The following is a 17729-nucleotide window of genomic DNA, read 5'->3' on the forward strand; positions in this document are numbered from 1 at the left end:
CAGTCTCTGGGTAAGCAGTGCGCTGTCTCTGTCTATGGGTAAGCAGTGCGCTGTCTCTGGGTAAGCAGTGTGCTGTCTCTGTCTATGGGTAAGCAGTGTGCTGTCTATGGGTAAGCAGTGTGCTGTCTCTGGGTAAGCAGTGTTCTGGCTTTGTCTATGGGTAAGCAGTGTGCTGTCTCTGTCTATGGGTAAGCAGTGTGCTGTCTCTGTCTATGGGTAAGCAGTGTGCTGTCTATGGGTAAGCAGTGTGCTGTCTATGGGTAAGCAGTGTGCTGTCTATGGGTAAGCAGTGTGCTGTCTATGGGTAAGCAGTGTGCTGTCTATGGGTAAGCAGTGTGCTGTCTATGGGTAAGCAGTGTGCTGTCTATGTCTCTTGGTAAGCAGTGTGCTGTCTATGGGTAAGCAGTGTGCTGTCTCTGTCTCTGGGTAAGCAGTGTGCTGTCTATGGGTAAGCAGTGGGGTGTCTCTGGGTAAGCAGCATACAGTCTCTGGGTAAGCAGTGCGCTGTCTCTGTCTATGGGTAAGCAGTGTGCTGTCTCTGGGTAAGCAGTGTTCTGGCTCTGTCTATGGGTAAGCAGTGCGGTGTCTCTGGGTAAGCAGCATACTGTCTCTGGGTAAGCAGTGCGCTGTCTCTGGGTAAGCAGTGCGCTGTCTCTGGGTAAGCAGTGCGCTGTCTCTGTCTCTGGGTAAGCAGTGCGCTGTCTCTGTCTCTGGGTAAGCAGTGCGCTGTCTCTGGGTAAGCAGCGTGCTGTCTCTGTCTATGGGTAAGCAGCGCGCTGTCTCTGGGTAAGCAGCGCGCTGTCTCTGGGTAAGCAGCGCGCTGTCTCTGGGGAAGCAGCGCGCTGTCTCTGGGTAAGCAGCGAGCTGTCTCTGGGTAAGCAGCGAGCTGTCTCTGGGTAAGCAGCGTGCTGTCTCTGGGTAAGCAGCGCGCTGTCTCTGGGTAAGCAGCGCGCTGTCTCTGGGTAAGCAGCGCGCTGTCTCTGGGTAAGCAGCGCGCTGTCTCTGGGTAAGCAGCGCGCTGTCTCTGGGTAAGCAGTGCGCTGTCTCTGTGTATGGGTAGGCAGTGTGCTGTCTCTGGGTAAGCAGCATGCTCTCTATGGGTAAGCAGCGCGCTGTCTCTGGGTAAGCAGTGCGCTGTCTCTGTGTATGGGTAGGCAGTGTGCTGTCTCTGGGTAAGCAGCATGCTCTCTATGGGTAAGCAGCGTGCTGTGTCTGGGTAAGCAGCGTGCTGTGTCTGGGTAAGCAGCGTGCTGTGTCTGGGTAAGCAGCGTGCTGTGTCTGGGTAAGCAGCGTGCTGTGTCTGGGTAAGCAGCGTGCTGTGTCTGGGTAAGCAGCGTGCTGTGTCTGGGTAAGCAGCGTGCTGTGTCTGGGTAAGCAGCGTGCTGTGTCTGGGCAAGCTGTGTATAGGTGAGCATTAAGCTGTGTATAGGTAAGCAGTGTGCTGTCTATGTCTCTTGGTAAGCAGTGTGCTGTCTCTGTCTATGGGTAAGCAGTGCGGTGTCTCTGGGTAAGCAGCATACTGTCTCTGGGTAAGCAGTGTGCTGTCTCTGTCTATGGGTAAGCAGTGCGCTGTCTCTGTCTATGGGTAAGCAGTGTGGTGTCTCTGGGTAAGCAGCATACTGTATCTGGGTAAGCAGTGTGCTGTATCTGTCTATGGGTAAGCAGTGCGCTGTCTCTGGGTAAGCAGTACGCTCTCTCTGGGTAAGCAGTGCGCTGTCTCTGGGTAAGCAGTGCGCTGTCTTTGGGTAAGCAGTGTGCTGTCTCTGTCTATGGGTAAGCAGTGCGCTGTCTCTGTCTATGGGTAAGCAGTGCGGTGTCTCTGGGTAAGCAGCATACTGTCTCTGGGTAAGCAGTGTGCTGTCTCTGTCTCTGGGTAAGCAGTACGCTGTCTCTGGGTAAGCAGTGCGCTGTCTCTGGGTAAGCAGTGTGCTGTCTCTGGGTAAGCAGTGTGCTGTCTCTGTCTATGGGTAAGCAGTCTCTGTCTCTGGGTAAGCAGCGTGCTGTCTCTAGGTAAGCAGCGTGCTGTCTCTGGGTAAGCAGCGTGCTGTCTCTGGGTAAGCAGTACGCTGTCTCTGGGTAAGCAGTGCGCTGTCTCTGGGTAAGCAGTGCGCTGTCTCTGGGTAAGCAGTGTGCTGTCTCTGTCTATGGGTAAGCAGTGCGCTGTCTCTGTCTATGGGTAAGCAGTGCGGTGTCTCTGGGTAAGCAGCATACTGTCTCTGGGTAAGCAGTGTGCTGTCTCTGTCTCTGGGTAAGCAGTGCGCTGTCTCTGGGTAAGCAGTACGCTGTCTCTGGGTAAGCAGTGCGCTGTCTCTGGGTAAGCAGTGCGCTGTCTCTGGGTAAGCAGTGCGCTGTCTCTGGGTAAGCAGTGTGCTGTCTCTGTCTATGGGTAAGCAGTCTCTGTCTCTGGGTAAGCAGCGTGCTGTCTCTGGGTAAGCAGCGTGCTGTCTCTGGGTAAGCAGCGTGCTGTCTCTGGGTAAGCAGCGCGCTGTCTCTGGGTAAGCAGCGCGCTGTCTCTGGGTAAGCAGCGCGCTGTCTCTGGGTAAGCAGGGCGCTGTCTCTGGGTAAGCAGTGCGCTGTCTCTGGGTAAGCAGCGCGCTGTCTCTGGGTAAGCAGCGCGCTGTCTATGGGTAAGCAGCGCGCTGTCTCTGGGTAAACAGTGTGCTGTCTCTGGGTAAGCAGTGTGCTGTCTCTGTCTATGGGTAAGCAGTGTGCTGTCTCTGTGTATGGGTAAGCAGTGCGCTGTCTCTGTGTATGGGTAGGCAGTGTGCTGTCTCTGGGTAAGCAGTGTGCTGTCTCTGTGTAAGCAGTGTGCGTGCTGTGTCTGGGTAAGCAGCGTGCTGTGTCTGGGTAAGCAGCGTGCTGTGTCTGGGTAAGAAGCATGCTGTGTCTGGGTAAGAAGCATGCTGTGTCTGGGTAAGAAGCGTGCTGTGTCTGGGTAAGAAGCGTGCTGTGTCTGGGTAAGAAGCGAGCTGTGTCTGGGTAAGAAGCGAGCTGTGTCTGGGTAAGAAGCGAGCTGTGTCTGGGTAAGAAGCGAGCTGTGTCTGGGTATGAAGTGTGCTGTGTCTGGGTAAGCTGTGTCTGGGTCAAAAGTGGGCTGTGTCTGGGTAAGCTGTGTATACGTGAGCAGTAAGCTGTGTATAGGTAAGAAGTGTGCTGTGTCTGGGTAAGCAGTGTTCTGTGTCTGGGTAAGCTGTGTATAGGTAAGCAGTGTGCTGTGTCTGGGTAAGCAGTGCTCTATGTCTGGGTAAGCTGTGTCTGGGTAAACAGTGAGATGTGTCTAGGTAAGAAGTGTGCTATGTCTGGATAAGAAGTGTGCTGTGTCTGGGTAAGCTGTGTCTGGGTCAGAAGTGTGCTGTCTCTGGGTAAGCAGTGTGCTGTCTCTGTCTATGGGTAAGCAGTGTGCAGTCTCTGTCTATGGGTAAGCAGCGTGCTGTGTCTGGGTAAGCAGCGTGCTGTGTCTGGGTAAGCAGCGTGCTGTGTCTGGGTAAGCAGCGTGCTGTGTCTGGGTAAGCAGCGTGCTGTGTCTGGGTAAGCAGCGTGCTGTGTCTGCGTAAGAAGCGTGCTATGTCTGGGTAAGAAGCGTGCTGTGTCTGGGTAAGAAGCGTGCAGTGTCTGGGTAAGATGCGTGCTGTGTCTGGGTAAGAAGCGTGCTGTGTCTGGGTAAGCAGCATGCTGTGTCTGGGTAAGAAGCATGCTATGTCTGGGTAAGAAGCGTGCTGTGTCTGGGTAAGAAGCGTGCTGTGTCTGGGTAAGAAGCGTGCGAAGCGTGCTATGTCTGGGTAAGAAGCGTGCTGTGTCTGGGTAAGAAGCGTGCTGTGTCTGGGTAAGAAGCGTGCTGTGTCTGGGTAAGAAGCATGCTGTGTCTGGGTAAGAAGCGAGCTGTGTCTGGGTAAGCAGTGTGCTGTGTCTGGGTAAGCTGTGTCTGGGTCAAAAGTGGGCTGTGTCTGGGTAAGCTGTGTATACGTGAGCAGTAAGCTGTGTATAGGTAAGAAGTGTGCTGTGTCTGGGTAAGCAGTGTTCTGTGTCTGGGTAAGCTGTGTATAGGTAAGCAGTGCTCTATGTCTGGGTAAGCTGTGTCTGGGTAAACAGTGAGATGTGTCTAGGTAAGAAGTGTGCTATGTCTGGATAAGAAGTGTGCTGTGTCTGGGTAAGAAGTGTGCTGTGTCTGGGTCAGAAGTGGGCTGTGTCTGGGTCAGAAGTGGGCTGTGTCTGGGTAAGCTGTGTATAGGTGAGCAGTAAGGTGTGTATAGGTAAGCAGTGCTCTGCGTCTGGGTAAGCAGTGTTCTGTATCTGTATCTCACTGTTTACCCAGACACAGCTTACCCAGACATAGAGCACTGCTTACCTATACACAGCTTACCCAGACACAGAACACTGCTTACCCAGACACAGCACACTTCTTACCTATACACAGCTTACCCAGACACAGCACACTGCTTACCTATAAACAGCTTACCCAGACACAGCACACTGCTTACCTATACACAGCTTACCCAGACACAGCACACTGCTTACCTATAAACAGCTTACCCAGACACAGCACACTTCTTACCTATACACAGCTTACCCAGACACAGCACACTGCTTACCTATAAACAGCTTACCCAGACACAGCACACTGCTTACCTATAGGTAAGCAGTGTGCTGTGTCTGGGTAAGCTGTTTATAGGTAAGCAGTGTGCTGTGTCTGGGTAAGCTGTGTATAGGTAAGCAGTGTGCTGTGTCTGGGTAAGCTGTTTATAGGTAAGCAGTGTGCTGTGTCTGGGTAAGCTGTGTATAGGTAAGCAGTGTGCTGTGTCTGGGTAAGCTGTTTATAGGTAAGCAGTGTGCTGTGTCTGGGTAAGCTGTGTATAGGTAAGAAGTGTGCTGTGTCTGGGTAAGCAGTGTTCTGTGTCTGGGTAAGCTGTGTATAGGTAAGCAGTGCTCTATGTCTGGGTAAGCTGTGTCTGGGTAAACAGTGAGATGTGTCTAGGTAAGAAGTGTGCTATGTCTGGATAAGAAGGAAGTGTGCTGTGTCTGGGTAAGAAGTGTGCTGTGTCTGGGTCAGAAGTGGGCTGTGTCTGGGTAAGCTGTGTATAGGTGAGCAGTAAGGTGTGTATAGGTAAGCAGTGCTCTGCGTCTGGGTAAGCAGTGTTCTGTATCTGGGTAAGCTATGTATAGGTAAGCAGTGTGCTGTGTCTGGGTAAGCTGTGTATAGGTAAGCAGTGTGCTGTGTCTGGGTAAGCTGTGTATAGGTAAGCAGTGTGCTGTGTCTGGGTAAGCTGTGTATAGGTAAGCAGTGCTCTGTGTCTGGGTAAGCTGTGTCTGGGTAAGCAGTGCTCTGTGTCTGGGTAAACTGTGTCTGGGTAAGCTGTGTCTGTGTAAGCTGTGTCTGGGTAAACTGTGTCTGGGTACGCTGTGTCTGGGTAAGCAGTGAGATGTGTCTGGGTAAGCAGTGCTCTGTGTCTGGGTACGCTGTGTCTGGGTACGCTGTGTCTGGGTAAGCAGTGAGATGTGTCTGGGTAAGCAATGTGCTTTCTCTCTTGCAAAATTGATTACAATTCTAATTTTATAAAATCTCGTTCTGCCCCTTATGGTGCGCAGTCTAGGACCCTCCTCTAGATGTTCATTGTCTCTTTTCATTGTATTACTAGGTGATTCATCACGCCCTCCGGGCGCTATTCACACCGTCGTAAGGGGCTATGCCCGCACCCCCCCTACCCCTGGAGCATCGGGTCTGGCTGCACCCCCCACCCTGGAGCAGCGGGCCTGCCCACACACCCCCCTCCCGGAGCAGCGGGTATGCCCGCCCTCCCCTAGAGCGGCGGGTCTGCATGCACGCCCCCCTCCTCGCTGGAGTAGCAGGTATGCCTGCAACTCCCCGGAGCAGCGGGTATGCCCGTAAACCCCCCCCCTCCCTGGATCAGCAGCTTCGGCAGACCCTCCACTGCTTCGGGGGGGGGGGGGGGGGGTCAGTCCCGCCGCTCCGGGTGGGGGCATACCATGGGGGGGTGCAGGCAGACTCGCTGATCCAGGGGGGGTGGTGTTGTGCGGGCAGACCCCCGGTGATCCTGGGGGGGGGGGTGCGGGCAGAACCGCTGCTCGGGGGAGGTGCGGGTAGCCCCGCTCTTCGCCAGGGGGGTGGGGGGCCGGGGGGTTGGTGTTGTGTGGGCAGACCTGCTGATCCTGGGGTTGGGGGTGTGTGTGTGTGTGGGGGGGGCAGGCTCGTTAGCGGGGGGTGCGAGCAGACCCGCTGCTCACCTGTTGGCTGTGGTGTATTAATGGTGGGTGGTGCTGTAACCCTGGCTGGGCGGGGGAGATATTGGGATGTGTATAACGTTGGTCTATCCCTGGGGGGGGGGGGGGGTTCTGTATAACGCTGGGGGGGTCCTAAGGCAGAAACTATGTGTGTATAACGCTGTCAATCACTCTTGTAACCACGCCCAGCGTTATACACACAGAGAATGAGTGACAGATCTGGCTAAATATACAAGCGATTGGATTCTTTGCTGGGTGTTGTTACTCTTCTCTTTATGCATTCTCCTGTTCTGCGCCTCCTTCCAGTTTGTGTTGGCTGTTCTCTAAATGCCAACATTGTTATTGTACAAGTATTGATTGTGTGGGGTGTGTAGACAATGAACAGTGTAGTAGTACTCACATATATGATATATACAGGCTCTACTTGTGGTGAAGAATACAGTGTTTGACCCAACATGATCACTATGTATGTTTCCCTTCCCTACAGGCTCTACAGAAACAGGAAACCAACCAATACGATAGGAGCGAGGGTCAAAGACCAGAAAACAAAAGCAAAAACCGGTACAAAAATATCCTTCCATGTGAGTTTACTTTGAAGGGAACCGATGTTTCTCTGTGTTCTATCTACCAGCTCAGTCCATATTAATTCAGTTTTCAGATTTGACGTGCATTCATACTCAGCTTCCACTCTCACCTCTTCCCCGTCTTGGTGGTCCCTCTGGCCTCCTCCTTGTCTCGTGGCCACCCTAGCCTCCTCCCCATCTTGTGGTCCCTCTGGCCTCCTCTCTGTCTCCTGGTCACTCTGGCCTCCTCCCTGTCTCGTGGTCCCCTCAGGCCTCCTCCCTGTCTCGGTGCTCACTCTGGCCTCCTCCCTGTCTCGGTGCTCACTCTGGCCTCCTCCCTGTCTCGGTGCTCACTCTGGCCTCCTCCCTGTCTCGGTGCTCACTCTGGCCTCCTCCGTGTCTCGGTGCTCACTCTGGCCTCCTCCGTGTCTCGGTGCTCACTCTGGCCTCCTCCGTGTCTCGGTGCTCACTCTGGCCTCCTCCGTGTCTCGGTGCTCACTCTGGCCATCTCCCTGTCTCGGTGCTCACTCTGGCCATCTCCCTGTCCTGGCCATCTCCCTGTCTCGGTGGTCACTCTGGCCATCTCCCTGTCTCGGTGGTCACTCTGGCCTCCTCCCTTTCTCAGTGATCACTCTGGCCTCCTCTCTTTCTCAGTGATCACTATGGCCTCCTCCCTGTCTCCGTGATCACTCTGGCCTCCTCCCTGTCTCCGTGATCACTCTGGCCTCCTCCCTTTCTCAGTGATCCCTCTGGCCTCCTCCCTGTCTCAGTGCTCACTCTGGCCTCCTCCCTGTCTCAGTGATCACTCTGGCCTCCTCCGTGTCTCAGTGCTCACTCTGGCCTCCTCCGTGTCTCAGTGCTCACTCTGGCCTCCTCCGTGTCTCCGTGCTCACTCTGGCCTCCTCCGTGTCTCCGTGCTCACTCTGGCCTCCTCCGTGTCTCAGTGCTCACTCTGGCCTTCTCCCTGTCTCAGTGCTCACTCTGGCCTCCTCCACGTCTCAGTGCTCACTCTGGCCTCCTCCGCGTCTCAGTGCTCACTCTGGCCTCCTCCGCATCTCAGTGCTCACTTTGGCCTCCTCCGTGTCTCAGAGCTCACTCTGGCCTCCTCCGTGTCTCAGGGCTCACTCTGGCCTCCTCCGTGTCTCAGTGCTCACTCTGGCCTCAGTGATCACCCTCCGTGTCTCAGTGCTCACCCTGGCCTCCTCCGTGTCTTGGTGCTCACTCTGGCCATCTCCCTGTCCTGGCCTCCGTGTCTCAGTGCTCACTCTGGCCATCTCCCTGTCCTGGCCTCCTCCGTGTCTCAGAGCTCACTCTGGCCTCCGTGTCTCAGTGCTCACTCTGGCCTCAGTGCTCACCCTCCGTGTCTCAGTGCTCACCCTGGCCTCCTCCGTGTCTCGGTGCTCACTCTGGCCTCCTCCGTGTATCAGTGCTCACTCTGGCCATCTCCCAGACCTGGCCTCCTCCCTGTCTCCGTGATCACTCTGGCCTCCTCCCTTTCTCAGTGATCCCTCTGGTCTCCTCCCTGTCTCAGTGCTCACTCTGGCCTCCTCCGTGTCTCAGTGCTCACTCTGGCCTCCTCTGTGTCTCAGTGCTCACTCTGGTCTCCTCCGTGTCTCCGTGCTCACTCTGGCCTCCTCCGTGTCTCCGTGCTCACTCTGGCCTCCTCTGTGTCTCCGTGCTCACTCTGGCCTCCTCCGTGTCTCCGTGCTCACTCTGGCCTCCTCCGTGTCTCCGTGCTCACTTTGGCCTCCTCCGTGTCTCCATGCTCACTCTGGCCTCCTCCGTGTCTCAGTGCTCACTCTGGCCTCCTCCCTGCCATATTGGAACTACAAATTGTCTACATTGTCTAGTGTGTACAAACAATTGCATGCTTCTGTTGGTTTGCCTGTGACATTGTCTGGTCGACCGCGCCGCGCGGTCATTGAGATGTTATCATATGGCCAGTGTAATGAAGCACGGCACAAGTTATTGTTCCGTTGTTCACTACACCATGTGGTGTGCATGGCCAATATCAATAATCCAGTTTAAATTGATTCAGCGCGACCACTGGGACGATAGCCGTGATTCTGTTGTGTAGCCTCTATCATCCTGTATTCTCTTCCTCTGGTCCATGGTTTATGTAAGTTATTCACGTTGTCCTCATTGGGAGCTATGATTCTATAGTACTTGCTACTTGCCCTACCTCTGTATCCTGTTCTCTCCCCTATTCCTCATTACACCACTACCTGTATGGATGTCACCCTAACCCTATACTTTACATACTATTGTTATTAATGGTCAAACCCAGTCATGTTTTCCTCTCTCTACCGCCACCAGCTCCCTTGTCTCTCGTTTCTGACCTCTCTTCCTGTGCCGTCCTTCCTGCCTCCCCCATTCCCCTCCTCTTCTACGGATCCATACTCTTCTGTTTCTCCTCTTTCAGTTGACCACACAAGGGTGGTGCTACAATGCGGGGACCCAAACGTTCCGGGCTCTGATTATATCAATGCCAACTACGTGACGGTGAGTGAGGGAGACGGATGAATAAAGGACAGTGAGGTGTCCCCACAATGTGACCCCTATGGGATAGTTTTATACCCCTTTTACACCAAAAACACTGGTCGGACCCTGGTCTTTGAACACGGTTGTTTCCAGGGTTGGTCCCTGCTTCATACCCCATTTACACAGCAATTCGACCTGGACCATTTACACTGGACCTGGGTCAGCCCTGCCTTTCCTTGTGGATGTCATTACAAATGGCCTGCAGCAGCAGCACCACATCACCCCCCTGCACATCATCACCCCCCCCCCCTCAGCAGCATCATCAACCCCCCCCCCCCCCCTAGCAGCATCATCACCCCCCCTCCCCCCCTAGCAGCAGCATCACCCCCCCAGTAGCAGCATCAACCCCCCTAGCAGATCATGAAGTAACTGTGCTTGGCAGGTATATGAACAGCAGAACTAGCCTCACTGGGGCACAGAGATCAAACCGAATTCTAGCTATGCTTGGCCAGGCTCAATCATTCACTGCGGAACAGTATAAATAAATGCTACAGTGGTTCAGGGGTATCAAGCGCCCCATACGAAAATGTGTTTTAAATGCGGAGGAAGATATGTAAGCATACAAAGCTGAATACTGTCACCATTTTCCCAGGGGTCAAGGAGAAAAAAAAATAATGAACTAGTGTTTAAATGACAAGACTTGCACAATACAGATTCATACTTTGCATATACACTACAAACCACAACATGACGGGGCGTATGCTCCTATTTGATTGGTTGTGAGGAATGGAATGCACCCTCGTGAAACAATTCATGTAATACTTAACATTCATTCAATCAAGCTAAAGTTGCCAGTTTCTCAGCGCAAATATAATCTTTACAATTTCTCTTGGTAACTATGGATGTAACGGGGTCCAGCAGTGCAGGGCAGGCTAGCAAGAGGTCCATCCAGCGTATAGGAAGTTGCCAGTGGGGTCCCTCCAGTGTATGGGAAGTAACCCGCGGGGTCCCTGCGGCGGTTGGGAACTAGTAGCGGTAGTTCCCAGCCGCCGCAGGGACCCTCGCCGGTTACTTCCCATACGCTGGAAGGACCCTGCCGTCGACTTCCCATACGCTGGATGGACGCCCTGCCCACCTGCACTGCCGGACCCCGCTGCCTCCACGTCCCGTCCTACGGCTGCAGGGGTGAGTTACAGCATCAGCCGTGGCTCTGTTACCTCCCTCAGCAGCCTGACAGCATGCCCCCCCCTCTCCTCCCGCAGCAGCTGGGGACAGCTTCCCCAGCGCTGCACGCCGTCCACGGACCCGCTGCGGGTGCCTCAACCCGCAGCGGGACCATTTACACCGGCCTCTACACGGGTCCTAACCGTGTTCTACCCAGGTCAGGACTTGGGTAGAGGACCCGTGTAAATGGACACGGCTTGACCCCATTTACACTGCCGAAGGTCCGTGTCTGACCCGCCGCTGACCCGGATTTTTCGGTGGTGTAAAAGGGGTATTACTAAGCTCGTGAAGTGATAATGTGGCTGGTACTTTATCACCGGCCAATCAGCTCCTAACTGTGAAGTTACAGGCTTGGTTTGAAAAAAATGACAGGTAGGAGCTGATTGGCCGGTGATAAAGTACCAGCCACATTGGGGGAAATTTACTAAAGGAAATTTGTAAAAAATAGGTGTATTTGTATCCAGAAATACACTTATTTTTTACATTTATTATCCCGAAAATACGGCAATTCGTATTGGTATTGATAGCACATCAATACGAATACAAATTGCCGTATTTTCGGGATAGTAAATGTAAAAACTAAGTGTATTTCTGGATACAAATACACCTATTTTTTACAAATTTCCTTTAGTAAATTTCCTCCATTATCACTTCACCGAGCTTAGTAAATCTACCCAACAGTCTGTAAAATGACAGGAGCTGATTGGTTGGCACTTTATCACCACATTGCCACTTTGGGGTCTACAGTATGTACTAATCCTTGAAAACAAAGTGGAAGTAGATAAATAGTAATCATTTGATTTATATAGCACTTTTCTCCAGCAGGACTCAGTCACATGACAGGCATAAAATTTTTTTTTTATAAAGGATTATGTTGTGCCATCGATGGCAAAACTATTCTACATCAATCATAAACCATCGATAATTGTGAATCATCGATGGCCATCCCTATGAAGGATACTGCAGGGTTGCCGACCCTCCCGGAATTTCCGGGAGTCTCCCGAAAATCGGGGCTCCCTCCCGGCCCCCCGGAAGGGTGGGCAACCCTCCCGGATTCAGGGGGGACCCCCGCTGTCCCCCGGATCGCGGCATTAAAATGCCGCAATCCTCGGGTCTCAGAGGAGGGGGCGGAGCTAAAATTACACAATCGCGTCATTTTAGCCCCGCCCCCTCCACGGAGATCACTGAATTAGCTGGTTTAACAGCATAGTGATGTCACGCTTAAGCCCCGCCCCCTGAGCGGCTACTGAATCTCTCCTCTCCGGGCTTCTCCCGGAGAGGAGAATAAGAAAGTCGGCAACCCTGGGATACTGTCCAGAGGGTAACCGTAGCAAGTAGATTGTTCTTCATTGTTCTGTTTCCCTTCTGAATATTTCCAGCTTCCATGTAAAATTATAACTTTGAACTGAGCAGCCTTAGCCATGCAGATAAAGTACCAGCCAGCTCCCAACTGCCAGCTTTCAAACACCGCCTGTAACATGACAGTTAGGGGCTGATTGGTACTTTCTCTCTCACTTTACAAGGCCAAGTTCTCTCTCTCTGTGCTTTGATAAATATGGACCATAGTGACATAATTGGATTATATAATTGGATTTTAGTAGAAGGTAACACTGTGATAACTTTTTAAACCTAATTGTTCCCATAGAACCAGCGTTGGGGGCATGAGGAGCCTCCCAAACGTTTCATTGCTTGTCAGGGGTGCCTGGCGTCCACCATTGGGGATTTCTGGGAGATGGTCTGGCAGGAGGACAGCCGCATCATTGTAATGACCACGAAGGAGATAGAAAAGGGACGGGTGAGGGTCATCCGCTACCAGTGTTGTTGTGTGTTATCATCTTTCATGTTTCCTCACTGTCCCTGCACCCTTGTCCTCCCTGTCCATCACTTGCACCCAACGGTGGCAGCCATTCTGTGGGTTCAGCCAATGTTACGCTAGCAATGAGGTACTAATTCTGAGTGGGATCCTTTGAGCGCTGGCCCCGCCCACAACATGGCTGCCGCTGCTGCATGCAGGTACTGGGGCACTAGACTACACCTGGGGTTTTCATGCTAATTGAGTATTTTCTTGGCTGTCAGTCTCACATTCCCTCTTTCCGTTCCTAGACTAAATGTGTCCCTTACTGGCCGGATGCTGGCAATAACGGGAAGGAGTTTGGACATTACTGGGTGGAGATTCTTTCGGAGCATGAAGCCATGGAGTATAAAATTCGCACTCTACGAGTGTCACCCCTAGTGAATGTGAGTATGCCGGTAATCGCTGGACTAGTTATGGTGAAGACCAGGGACAGGAAGGGCCAACTGGTTGAATGCAGTGGTAGGGGCTCGTGCTTAAGGGGTGTGTCCAGTTACCACAGGGGGTGTGGCCAACCACCACAAAGGCTCGGCTAGACCATGAAACTGAAACCTACCCTCTAATAGAGTAACAATGAATACTTTGGCTTAGGGATGGCCAATGGCCATCGATGATTCAGAATCATCGATGGTTTATGGTCGATGTCGAATACTTTAGCCATCAATGAGAGAGAACCAGACGGTTTCCTTCCAATTGATGTTTTACTTTTGTTTTGTTTTCACAGTGCTGGGACACGGAGCATAACTCCGCCCCCCCGAGCCCTGCTACCATGTTCTGATTGGCCCACGGGCCAGTCTATCCAAGAAAATGGATGACCATCGATAGGTAAAACTATTGATGTCATCTGTCACTTAGTTTATTACTATCGATGGATGGTTGCAATATCAACCATCGATGGTGACTGCTCTGATGGTCCATCCCTAATTAGACTACACAGTCTGGAACCTGAGGTCAGAGGAAGGGGGCGGGGACCACTGGGGATTTCCACCAATTTTCCTATTGGCCAATCCAACCCTGCCAGGGGATATTCTCATTTTGGAGGACAAATGGTGATTGATCTCTGTTATATCTAAGCCAGCAGTGTCTGCAGATCCCTACTAACAGGAATATGCCCAGAAGGATGTGACTATGAACCATTCTTTTCAGTCCTCCATTTATAATGGAGTCGTAATCATGTTTGGACCTTGTTCCATGAAACAGGGAACATTGGGGGTTATTATGGTCGGTTTGCAAGGACCATATGTTCGCACGGGGAGCGATGTTTTGCGTATGCGCAGCTGCATTTCTGCCCATGTGCATACACCAGGTGTGTGTGGCCATGGCGAACAGACTGCTGCCGGGGGGGGGGGGGGCAGGCAGATAGTTGTGCCCATGGGAATACCCAATGTATTAAGGGCATTCCCATGGAAATCACAAGCAAATTGAGAAACAAGCAGGTGACTTTGTATCTGGAACAAACTATTCTGCTCTGCAGGGGTAGCAAATGCATTTTATTATTCTTGCATGCAAGGTAAATACTGACTGCTTCTGCATGTAGCATGCAGATGTTAAGACTGCTTTCTTTTTACACTTCAATTTAGATTTGAGTTTGAATACCCAAAGTGATGGCTTCACACACACAACCGCTTTGTGTACATGCTTTGCTTAGCTATTTTATCTGGAAATTGTTTCAAGCATGGAATTCTTTTCTAAATTGTTGCATCTGCTAATTAAATACTAGAAAGTGACAGCAGCCACCCCACATGTCCTCGGTTTGTGCTCCTCAGCATCTATAGAAGTCAGGATGTCCTGTATGGTTCCTTACATTGACATGTATGTTTACAGCCTAGCGCTGCCCGGAAGATCATTCACTACCAGTATCTGAGCTGGCCGGATCATGGGGTGCCCTCTGACCCTGGCGGTGTCCTGAGCTTCCTGGGAGAGGTTAACCGCATGCAGGAGAGTTTGCCGGGAGCTGGACCCATCGTTGTCCATTGCAGGTAAACTCATGACCTTCAACTATTTCCATCATCTTCATATCCTGACCTGATCATGTGACGAAAGCAGTGGGCGCTTAATGGTCCCCATCTTCCATGAGCTAACTACTCCCATCTCATCTCATATCATCCATTCCACTTACAGTGCTGGAATTGGCCGGACTGGAACCATAATCATCATAGACATGTTGTTGGACACAATTCAGATGAAAGGTGAGACACCCTACAGAACTATGACAACAGTGCAGTTATTAATACTCCCATGGTCAGCTCACATCTCTGAAAACTCTCACCCTACTGCTTCATCTTACTGTCTCCACCTCAGTCCATGCTACCTCCTCATATTAATGTCACTTCTAGACTCTCTTCTTCTCACACACTCATCCTACCACTTCATCTCACTGTCATGTCTCCACCACAGTCCATGCTACCTCTTCATATTACTGTGACTTATAGACTGTCTTCTTCTCACACACTCATCCTACCACTTCATCTCATGGTCATGTCTCCACCACAGTCCATGCTACCTCCTCATATTACTTCTAATCTCTCTTCTCCTCCATATCTCATCCTACCACTTCATCTCACGGTCATGTCTCCACCTCAGTCCATGCTACCTCCTCATATTACTGTGACTTATAGACTGTCTTCTCCTCATACTATTGCCCTACTGCTTCATCTCATGGTCATGTCTCCACCTCAGACCATGCTACCTACTCATATTACTTCTAATCTCTCTTCTCCATATCTCATCCTACCACTTCATCTCACTGTCATGTCTCCACCACAGTCCATGCGACCTCCTCATATTACTGTGACTTATAGACTGTCATCTCCTCACTCTCTCATTCTACCACTTCATCTCACGGTCATGTCTCCACCACAGTCCATGTTACCTCTTCATATTACTATGACTTATAGACTGTCATCTCCTCACTCTCTCATCCTACCACTTCATCTCACGGTCATGTCTCCACCACAGTCCATGTTACCTCTTCATATTACTATGACTTATAGACTGTCATCTCCTCACTCTCTCATTCTACCACTTCATCTCACGGTCATGTCTCCACCACAGTCCATGTTACCTCTTCATATTACTATGACTTATAGACTGTCATCTCCTCACTCTCTCATCCTACCACTTCATCTCACGGTCATGTCTCCACCACAGTCCATGTTACCTCTTCATATTACTATGACTTATAGACTGTCATCTCCTCACTCTCTCATCCTACCACTTCATCTCACGGTCATGTCTCCACCTCAGTCCATGCTACCTCCTCATATTACTGTGACTTATAGACTTGCTTCTTCTCACACACTCATCCTACCACTTCATCTCACGGTCATGTCTCCACCACAGTCCATGTTACCTCCTCATATTACTGTGACTTATAGACTGTCTTCTTCTCACACTCTCATCGTACCACATCATCTCACGGTCATGTCCCCACCTCAGTCCATGCTACCTCCTCATATTACTGTCACTTCTAGACTCTCTTCTCCTCATTCTCTCATCCTACTACTTCATCTCACGGTCATGTCTCCACCACAGTCCATGTTACCTCTTCATATTACTATGACTTATAGACTGTCATCTCCTCACTCTCTCATCCTACCACTTCATCTCACGGTCATGTCTCCACCACAGTCCATGCTACCTCCTCATATTACTGTGACTTCTAGACTTGCTTCTTCTCACACACTCATCCTACCACTTCATCTCACGGTCATGTCTCCACCTCAGTCCATGCTACCTCCTCATATTACTGTCACTTCTAGACTCTTCTCCTCATTCTCTCATCCTACCACTTCATCTCACGGTCATGTCTCCACCACAGTCCATGTTACCTCTTCATATTACTATGACTTATAGACTGTCATCTCCTCACTCTCTCATCCTACCACTTCATCTCACGGTCATGTCTCCACCTCAGTCCATGCTACCTCCTCATATTACTGTGACTTATAGACTCTTCTCCTCATTCTCGCACCCTACTGCTTCGTCTCACGGTCATGTCTCCACCTCAGTCCACGCTACCTCCTCATATTACTGTGACTTATAGACTGTCATCTCCTCACACTCTCATCGTACCACTTCGTCTCACGGTCATGTCTCCACCTCAGGCCTGGACAGTGACATCGATGTCCATAAAACCATCCAGATGGTGAGGTCTCAACGCTCAGGAATGGTACAGACTGAGGCCCAGTACAGATTCATCTATGCAGCCATTGCACAATACATTGATTCTGCCAAACACAAGCTGCAGGCAATAGAGGTACAGGAGAGTGGGGACATTTAATGTGAGGGTTGGATGGGTGTATGAAGATGCTAATGTCCAATCTGTACAAGTCTATCCATCCCCTAACCTATACTCTACTAGAGGTACTATATAGTCATCTCCCTCATACCTTTCTCTCCAAATACTTCTTCCTGGACATCAGACCACCCAGAGCTCTGACCCACTTTACTAAATGAAATACAGCTCCTGATTGGATGGTCAAGGCACAGGCCCAATGAGGTTCTTCCTTTCATTTAGTGCATTGTGTCATCCTCCAACCTGCCTAGAGTAGGTGATATGTGGGCTACAAGTTACAGAGGACTTATATTTTTAGAGCAAAATCAGCAGCGAAATCATGGGATTGTACATCAAATGAAACATCTCATTTTAGGGGGAGATTTTTCAAAGCTTGGATAGATTCAGTACCAACCAATCAGCTCCTGTGATTTTTTTTAAAGGCACTTTGAAGAACAACAGGAGTTGATTGGTCATTTTCCAGTTTATCTCTCACCAATCTTTGATACATTCCACCTGAATCTTTTCACAACCGCTGCAGCTGCATTAAATATCCCCGTTATCTCCTCTCTGCGTCCCACAGAAAACACAAGGACTAGAGTCAGAGTACGGAAATCTAGCTCCCACTCTATCCAAGATGAAGGTGTCACGGACCTCCTCAAAGTAAGGCTTCCAGCCGGACGCTTAGGACACTCCTTTCCCCTGGCACGCGTGCACTTATGTCTGCCCATCTTCTATTCCAGGACTAAAGAAGAGGGAAAGCTGTATGAAAACCTGAACACAAAGAAAGAGAAAGTCAGCAAGAAGACCTCAGCGGAGCAGAAAGCACGGACCTCCATGAAGAAAAAGTAACGCATAGGTGTGTGGAGATAAGTGCTCTCTCAGGATCCCATTACTTCACCTCTGTTTCTGCCATGTGCGCACTACAGTGGCAGCCATTTTGTTCCCTGGAACTGTAACCTTGATAATTTAGTGTTGTTATTGCTCAGTTATACAGCGAGCATAAAAAATACACTGCCCAAGTAAAGATCTCTCTTTATATTTCAACATACAATGGATGCAGCTGATCCTTTACGAGCCAGTAAATTTGTGTTTT

The 17729-nt window shown here is 50.9% G+C and overlaps 1 protein-coding gene across 2 annotated transcripts in view; it reads left to right on the forward strand.

Annotated features, from left to right (window-relative positions):
• PTPN6 (protein tyrosine phosphatase non-receptor type 6) overlaps positions 1-17729 on the forward strand; it is a 52471-nt gene that overhangs the window by 34276 nt on the left and 466 nt on the right. For both annotated transcript variants that reach the window (XM_083149713.1, XM_083149712.1), the window contains exons 7-15: positions 6725-6818; positions 9223-9302; positions 12151-12300; positions 12609-12743; positions 14182-14336; positions 14479-14546; positions 16464-16615; positions 17217-17296; positions 17377-17492. In XM_083149713.1, the coding sequence (XP_083005839.1) occupies positions 6725-6818; positions 9223-9302; positions 12151-12300; positions 12609-12743; positions 14182-14336; positions 14479-14546; positions 16464-16615; positions 17217-17296; positions 17377-17485 (1023 nt within the window). In that variant the 3' untranslated portion in view covers positions 17486-17492. The remainder of the gene's footprint in view (positions 1-6724; positions 6819-9222; positions 9303-12150; positions 12301-12608; positions 12744-14181; positions 14337-14478; positions 14547-16463; positions 16616-17216; positions 17297-17376; positions 17493-17729) is intronic.

Source organism: Crinia signifera, chromosome 6 (assembly GCF_055691185.1).
Source record: "Crinia signifera chromosome 6, ASM5569118v1, whole genome shotgun sequence".
Classification (NCBI taxonomy): domain Eukaryota; kingdom Metazoa; phylum Chordata; class Amphibia; order Anura; family Myobatrachidae; genus Crinia; species Crinia signifera.